This window comes from Dendroctonus ponderosae, unplaced genomic scaffold, assembly GCF_020466585.1.
Source record: "Dendroctonus ponderosae isolate FM_Combo_2020 unplaced genomic scaffold, Dpon_F_20191213v2 Dpon_F_20191213_7, whole genome shotgun sequence".
In the NCBI taxonomy this organism is placed as follows: domain Eukaryota; kingdom Metazoa; phylum Arthropoda; class Insecta; order Coleoptera; family Curculionidae; genus Dendroctonus; species Dendroctonus ponderosae.
Window position 1 is genome coordinate 13653412 of NW_026018916.1, and position 9194 is coordinate 13662605.

General features: G+C 39.5%; 1 protein-coding gene across 1 annotated transcript; it reads right to left on the minus strand.

Moving 5' to 3' along the window:
* Positions 1-8001: 8001 nt before the first annotated feature.
* LOC125505137 lies at positions 8002-8689 on the minus strand. Its single transcript, XM_048668301.1, has 3 exons — positions 8208-8689; positions 8101-8142; positions 8002-8047 (listed from the first exon to the last, which is right to left on the minus strand). The coding sequence occupies exons 1-3, from the start codon at positions 8687-8689 to the stop codon at positions 8002-8004; spliced, it is 570 nt and encodes a 189-aa protein (XP_048524258.1).
* Between the last annotated feature and the right edge of the window lie 505 nt (positions 8690-9194).

Consider the following 9194-nt stretch of genomic DNA (forward strand, 5'->3'; position numbering starts at 1 on the left):
GCGATCATCAAGTTTTGCGCCAAGCTGATCACTCACATGGAAGTATGCCCCCAAAATAAACACCACGAGGCAACAACATACAACAATGAGAGACGGTCAGTAATTTATCTAGCTGACACGGTGAGTACAAAGCAATTKAAGATTACTTTGCACTAACACTTGGTGGACTTTKACTACCTCCAGAATACTGAACAGAAGTATTCTTTCCAACCCCGATGTAACCGATCATCAAGTTTTGCGCCAAGCTGATCGCACACACCAGGGTACGCTCCTATCTGTAGAGCGCAATGAACATTAAACAACCAAACGATTCAGAAGGAAAATAAAGGGGTGAAACAACTGAATCGAGACAACACTCGCAACTGTCAAATAGAGAGAGAACCTGTTAGCAGGAAAATCCAATTAAGCTAACTAACGACAACATCAGCATCGGAGCTAAACCGGCCGCAATGCATAGGTTTTAGATCTTGGACATGTTATACGCCTTTACTGACACCGGACTCGTCCTGCAGCTCGTAGGTACAAGTGCCTGTCAGTTTGCCTATTATAAACGGGCCCACAAATTCTGGAGCTAACTTGGCACTAAAATAATTTAAGGCATTGGACAGTACCTTGTTTTTCCGCCAAACCTTTTCGCCAACAACATACGTAACAGGACGCCTCCGCAGATTGTATCTATTCCGATATTCCGAACGGGCTGTTGCAGTCCTCTGACTAACTCGCTCATACGTCTCCCGATAACCCTGAACTCGACTCTGAACATGATGTTGCGGTTCAGTATTGGCCGACGGAACTCCTGGAGCAAAATCGTTTCCAAACAAAACATGTTCTCTTCCAAAATTTACGAAATCAGGGCGGTACCTTGTTACCTCATGACGTGCGGTCCGTATCGCACAGCCAATGGCCGGCAAGTTATCTGCCCACGATCGGTGATTGTCCTGTTGTACTGTACATACGACTTAAGCATGGTTTTGATCACGCAATTAGTCCGCTCTGTGTGATCCGCTCGAGGATAGTAAGATGCGGTGTAAAATAAGTTAACTTTGTATCTAGCACAGAGAGACTGAAATGCTTTGGATTTCATGGGGGTGCCATTGTCGCAGGTTAAGTCTTGCGGAGCTCCATACACCAAAAAGATTCCCTGCTCTACGAATTTCACCAAGGCTTTAGAATTAGCCGAACGTCATGCAAACAGGACTACGTATTTGCTGAAGTAATCCGTCACGACAAGGATGTAGGTATTGCCTTGTTTCGAGCGAGGGAAGGGGCCAACAAAATCGAGGCTGATGGACTGCCAGGGTTGGGTAATTTGTGGTCGATTTCCCATTAACCCAGCGGGAGACTTTTGCTCAACTTTAGACTGCGCACAAACTCTGCAACGGCGAACGTATGTGATAACATCGGATCTCATTCGCGGCCAATAGTAGCGTTCAGCGATCCTCCAGAACGTCTTATATATTTCCAGGTGACCAGAAGTTGGGAGGCCGTGACATCGATGCAGAATATCTTTCCGGTGATCTTTGGGGACTACCAGTTTCCAGCGATTTGTAGAATTGGGGAACTCAGGGTGCCGAGAGCCAATCAGCTTGTACAAAAGACTATCCTCAACTCGCCAACAAGAATATTTTTCAGGATGTTCCTCCAGTCTGTGGATCATCTGCTGATACCATTTATCTGTCGAATTCGACCAAGCGGGTGGAACGCAATCCTGCACGGAAGCGATACCCTCGACACCAACAGGCACAATCTAATGTCTCTCAGACCACCTAGAGGCCAGTATCGTAATCGAAAATTGTATAATACACTTTGTGCGCCTGCATGACCAGGAGCGTGTGTTCGAGTTTGAGCATGAGAGAAACAATATAATACCGCGATGGTAACAAGATGGGGAATTTTGCGTCAACGGGTAATCCCGACTTAGAGAGCCGTCCGCCTACGCGAAGTATTCCAAAATCATCAAGAAAGGGTGATAGTTGAAAAAGACATCGATTTAATAATTCCTTGTTCGTTTTGAGTTCAAGAATTTCCTTTTAAAAATGCATTTCCTGCAGTTTACGCACAATTACCATCTATTGATTTCAACTCTGTGATGCTGAGTGGGCCACTTGTTTTATCATGTCCATGTTTCAGGTTATTAACAAATCGCGCACAAAATGCTAAAACCCTTTTGAGTTTGAGGAATGAAGAGAAATTTGCAAACATTAGTTCCCAAAATTCTGTTTTTGCCCAATTATGCAAATTTACCCTCCCTTTTCTTTCTTCAGGGATTTCTTTTAGTGTGACCTCATGGTCGACTACAACTCAGATTAAATCTGGGGATGAGAGAAATGCAGGGCCGTGCCATCATAATGACGAATCAATTAAGTCCACAGAAGTGCATCCGCGCGAGATGAGATCCGTGGGATTATTAAGCGAACTTATGTGACGCCAAATGCAATTGCTTGTTAATTGCTGAATTTCTGACATTCGATTTGAAACAAATATGGTCCAACGGGAAGGTCCTGATTTAATCCAAGCCAGGGTAATTTGTGAATCGGTCCATAAATTAATTGAGGAGAGCTGGCACCTATTTTTATATATTGAGACAATTCTTTCTACTAGAAGTGACAGCAAATGGGCAGCACATAGCTCCAATTTTGGCAAACTGAGTGTTTTTCGTGGAGCCACTCTGCTCTTTGACGAAATAAATTTGCATGAGACAACATTGTCCGTATATGCTGCACAGAAATAGACACATGCACCAATATGCCTTAAGACTTGCATCGGCAAATCCGTGCAGCTCCAATCGAACAAAAWGCTGATCGCAAAACAAATACCGGGGTAWGGTCAATTTTGACAARTTGACACATGACCAAAATATCGTTGGGCAATTCTTGATCCCAATCAATCTTTGATACCCAGATTTGCTGCATAATAATTTTTGCGCTGACAACGATAGGACCTACTAACCCAAGAGGGTCGAACAATTGAGCCATTGTGGATAAGACTCTGCGCTTTGTGGGGGGAGTTTGGGGCCTGGTTTGAGTAACGATATTGAAAATAAGTCACTCTTGGAATTCCAACATATTCCTAGGACCCTATTTGGAGAGCCGTGTTCWTTGAGTTCGAAAACGTCTTGAGGGGAAGCGTTCTGAAGAACTTTAATAAATGGATTAGAGTTTGACGAGCATTTATGTAACTTGAATTCAGCAGTKCCAATTAGCTTTGTTAATTCTCTATAAGTATTTGTGAGTGCAGTAAGCGTGTCACAACCATAGATAATGTCATCAACATAACATTGATGGTGGATAAACTGGGCGGCAAGTGGATAGCGTTCTTTATGAGTGTCAGCGAGATAATTTAGTGATCTAGTGGCAAGATAGGGAGCACTTTTCGTGCCGTATGAGACTGTCTGCAATTCTATGCACCTGAGTGGGGCGGCTGGGTGATCTCGCCACAAAATATTTAGCAAAAATGTTTGAGTAGGGTTCACTTTGATTTGCCTATACATCTTTTCAATATCTCCCTCAAAAACATATGGAAAGCTCCGAAATCGGCAAAGAATGTCATACAAATCGGGTTGCACGGGAAATCCTTTAAGCATAATATTGTTAAGAGACACGCCGTTAGAAGATTTCATGCTCGCATCAAACACTACGCGTAATTTTGTCGTAAGACGATCTTCTCGAATGACACAGTGGTGGGGTATAAAGTATTAAAAAAATTATATATTTATTTTCATTCAATTCATTTTTTTAAGATAATTCCACATATTTTCCGTGGCCTAGTGAAATATATTCGTCAATAAACTGTTTGTATCTAGACAACAAATTGGGATTTTTCGCTAAAATTTTTTCCAGGTTTTCAAACCGTTTCAATGTTTGATTGTACGAGATTCCTAACTGCAAGTGCGCGTTTGGGATTTTGAGGGGCAACGCGACTTGCAAGTGGCCATTTTCCAAGTGGGTGATTGAAGTGGAGAAAATTTCTTCAGCAAGCGTTTCATCTGGTGACAAAATCGTTTTATTAAGGTCAGAAACGTGTTCGACAGACCAGAATCATTCAAAAAGTTTCTGTAAATTGGTACCGTGAATTAAATGGCACGCGTTTTCTGCTCTAAAGGGGGATTTAGCTGAACTGGATAGAGTGGTGCAATAACTGAGATCGGTCCACATATGATGTAGCCAAGATGAGTTTCTACCATATACAAAGAATTTCTGGGTATTTGAGCGGGGATTCCATGAACAATGGAATAATAAACATCTGCGCCTAAAAGTATGTCTATTTGCCCAGGAACGTTGAAATCGGGATCAGCAAGCATGCAACAGGGAGGAATAGCAATATTTTCTCTAATGAGCGTGTAGTGGGGCAAGTTCTTTGTGATTCGATCTAGGACATAGCATGAAATATCAAATTTGGTATTTTCGTTAACTGTGGAGAACACCGAAATATCTACCATTTTGTTGGTGTGAGTTGCAAYTCCATAMATWCCTGTGAGAGTTATGGGACTGTCTAACATTTATTCCAAGTTTTTCTACCAACTGACTAGTAATAAGTGATGTGGTGCTGCAGGAATTGAGCAGTGCTCTGGCATACACGATTTCCTGTTTGACTGAAACTAGTTTGACATAGGCCAAGACTTCTTTGCTGTTTGCGTGCGTGCTCAGCACGGTATTAGAAGGAATTTGTTGTGACGATGGAATAAAATTAGCTGTCGAACTGTTAAGTTGAATAGCCGAGGATGCATTGTCTAAGTAGGCAGTGTTGTGTGAAATTGCGTGGTTTGATACTTGTGGTTGATTCTGAGTCGATTGTCGCCAGTTGCGTACTTGTGACGAATTATTCCAATCTTTATGCAGCAGGGTATGATGAGGTTGTTTGCAAGTGCGACAACGTTGAGACTGACACTCTTTGGCAGTATGTTTAGAACCCAAACCGTTAAAGCATAACTTAGAGCAGCCATAAATGCGGTGCCCCTGATTACAAAACAAGCACGAACTTGCGGGGTGCGATGTTCCGTTCTGTTTTGACGTGGAAGGAGTATTGCGTGCATTCAGAGAAACATTGTTACTATTCTCAGTAACGTGGACAAACTGGTGTTCGTTGCGATTATGCCTGACAGGGGGGGAAGTCGATAACTGAGGTATCATAGATCTTTCTAGTACCGAACACTTTGTATCTAGAAACTTTAAAAATTGTTGCATAGTGGGGCGATCATGTGCCTTTAATTCGAATTGAAAGGCCCTTTTTGTGCCAGCATCCAGTTTTTCCGAACATAAATATACCAACATTAAGTTCCAAGCATCCACATTTACGTGCAAGTTTCTTAAACCATCACAATTTTGTTTAATTGTGGTGATAAATTGCCTTAAATTGAACGCATTTGCCTTTGTGATTTGGAAAACATTTAAGATGTTCCTTATGTGTGCATAAATAATGTTTAGTTGATTTAAATATCTTTCTTTAAGGGTATTGAGAGCAATATAAAAGTTTGAGTTAGTTATTTTTAAATTAGTTATGAGACTGAGAGGTTCTCCAGACCTCCTGATATGAGCGTAAATGTATGAGTTTTTCTACATCAGTCAACACGCTATCTTTTTCAATTAAGGCTTCAAACAATTGATAAAAACTTTTCCATTCAATGAGAGCGCCGTTAAAATTAGGGATATTTAATTGTGGTTTGTTGACGCGGATTGATGTGGAGGCCGGTACTTGAGATAATGAAGATGAGCTTGGATTTGAACAGGTATTGCGAGTAATATCACTCATTCTAGCGCACAACCGTGCTGATACATCGAAATCTTCTACATTATCTCTGTCGGATTCGTGGTCTGAAGTAGACTCCTCAATTTGCTGCTGAATTTCGCAATATGAATTATATGCGCTCTTTAGGGCTTCTAATTGCCTTTCAAAATGAAACTGATTCAATTCTGTTTACTCATTTGCATTGAGCCAAGATTGAATGCGAGTGATGCTGCTTTTCATCGTACTTCGGCGCCTAACTAAGGTCTCCATTTTAACGAAATTTAAATGAGCAAACTTAAATTATTAGATTATTAGAAATTATTCAGCAGCACTTGGGGATTAAGTTCCGCATTTAAAGTGATACCGAGTTGAATAAAAGTTGGAAGCTGAAGAAAGAGTTTGATACTCGACCATCCACGGTACAATAACAATAGAGAGTACAATAGGGAATCAATTAACAACTGGCTTAAAAGTGGATAAAAATGGTCTGATTATTTACTCTTAGTCGTAAATATACCTATCTATTACGGAAATCATAAATTCGAGAGTAGGATATGATTTGTATGACTAAAGTGTACGTGTAACAAATCTGAAGGGTACTAATAAAATACCAATATAGGTCCTAGCTTTTTATAAGACGACTAGAATGAGTACTCGAATAAGTGATCCGAAGTAACGAGGATTTAATCCAAAAGTAACTAGTCGGTACGAGTATTCAAACGTGATCAAATCTCACACCACTATGAGATATAATAGAATTTGTGATTCCCAGGAAGTTATATGTGAGAGGTAACCCTTATGAAGAGTTAGACTACCTCACATTTTTTAGACTATTTCGTTTATACAAATGCACGGTGCTCCATGTTCTCAACTTGATAGAGGGAGATTTGAATCATCCCAACCAACTGTAAATAGACGGGTTAAATTTGCGAACCCTAGCAAGCTCACTAGCTATATCATTTTTGTTCCTTATATCTACTTCCAGAAATAATAGCGTTTCTCCTATTAATTAGCTATTAACGACTCTTCGAGTGTTTGCAACTGGTGGTCATTTAAGTTCAGTTGGTGAATTTCTACAAATAGACCAGTCAACAGTCAGCCGAATTATGGTAAAAGTATCTGAAGGTCTAGCTAGATTAGCACCTAGATTCATTAAAATGCCGGTTCCAAATAATTTATTCAAACAAGCTAAGTTTCATGCAATAGCTCGATTTCTGAAGGTAATAGGCGTAACAGATAAAACACACAATCGTATACAGTCACTAGGTAGATACTATACCAATTGTTCGTTAAGAAATTCCGTAATGCAACTAAGTACTTACCTCTTTTATCAGCTTTACCTTTTTTTCAAATTGTTTGCGAGTTGGTTTTTTTTCTTCTTCTGTCGTGCTCCATTGAAAGTGTTTGAGAAGATAGCTCAATAACAATACCGAACGAAATTGAAAGTGAATGCAAATCACAAACAAAGACAAGTAGGGTAGTAGGTGGCCCAAATGGTCAAAACTTTGAAATGAGAACGAACGAATAAAAAAATGAGTTTTTATTGTTTGCTATGTTTGATTCCTACAAACCACCGATATCAGGGCTGTTAGGAGGAATAAATAAACATGGCATGTTAATTGATGCAAGAGTGCATTACAAAACCCGAAATCTCACATGCGCAAGTTGCAGTCACAAAAGGTCGATCCCAAAATGCCAGGGCATCAAGAGGCAGGCAACACGCCAAACAATTTCCACTCCCATACCAAAATCATTCACACTTTCTTCTGGATAACACCTAAAAATCCCAGACAGGAAGGGCACAACCAAAAACCAGAGAACAGAAATATACCAAAAACATCTTGACGCCCCTGGAAAAGCACCACCAACAACAGCAACCTGAAAACCGATGCACTCTTGAACCAAACCGAACTTGAAGATAAGAAAGATAAATTAACGATAGCAATAGATTTCAAAAGATAAAAATAAGAACAATATCAATGGGCAAGAGAAAGAAAAAGAACATGTCGCAGTACTGGACCACATAACCGAACAAACAGAGCTTAACCCTTTGCGGCTCAACTTTTTTATTTACAAAAAATTATTTTAAAAACATGATTTTTGTACATTTTATTGAACTAAAATAACGAATACACATGATTTTTATCAAAATTTTTATCAGTTTTTACAAAAACAGGTGGCACCACACTGTCGCCACTTGGCAGTACCGAACAAAAAATGTGGGCTGAAAAATAATTACGTTTAACTCTTCATTGTATAACTAACTGTGGTGAAAAGTCACAAACCAATTTTTTTGTCGTATAGGCACAAGCCGACATCACATCTGAAATAAAAAATTGTTTAATTACTTGAAATAATTTTATTTGAGGAACTTACCTTGAACAAATACAACGGGATTTATGGGGTACGGCTTTAGTACTGCAAAACGCGCATCTTGGCTTGTCGATTTGGATTGACATGTGATTGCAAGAGTTGGTCCTTACCTCAATAAGTACTTGAACCTTGAAATGGTTAATTCGTTACCATTCGAAGGCTTCCTTTTCTTTCCCAGGGATTTGTTTCCCTCAGCTAAACCAACAGCTACGAAGTATAGAAAATCTTTTATGCTAATCCTATTTGTTGAATCCGTTTGGTTTTCGTATGAAAAAAAAGCTTTTACTACAGACAAATCCAGGAAATAGAAAAATATTATGTGCCACCATTTTTTCGATTTCCTTTCAACTTCATACAGGGATTTATACATATACATTTTATCTACGTAGCCCATATTTTCAATGTATTTTTTCACTATTTCCGGACAAGTCACCTCTTTGCCAGTTCCATCCTTTTGCTTTCTTGATACAGTTACCATCAAGGTCGGATTGATGTGATTACTCAGGAAGTATACCGGTCGATTATCCATCAATTTTACACAGACAAGTCCAGTATCATTCACTCGACAATCGGAATCTCCCCGTTTCAGCATCTTGTCGACTTGGGGTATATTTTTTGTATTTTTTCGCACTGTGCCGACCGAATAAAAAAAAATATATTTGTAACTCCTTTTGAAACTCAACAGAATTTAAAAAATTATCAAAATATATTTGGTAACCTCTTCTTATAAGAGATTTAGGTCGTCTACAACTGCCCTAAGTTTGTCTCGGTCAACTGGGCAACTTTTCCAGTATATATCTGGAACTAACAAGCATATCTTGTCTCATCAGCCCTTACACATACTTTCTACCGTCGCTTTATGGGCTTGTTGGGCATGTGTTGCTTCAAGTGGCTTCGTCCTTTGAATCGAATTATTGACTCATCAAGAAATTGACATTTACTGTGTTAGTGTGAGTGTTAGAGGGTTCAAAAACGTACCAGAAAGTTTGTCTAATACGGGTCGCAACTTGTACAATTTGTCAAAATGTGAATAATTTTGATCAGGTTGTATTGAACTGTCGTTCAAATGTATGTTACCCAATAAGCAAGGAAATCTA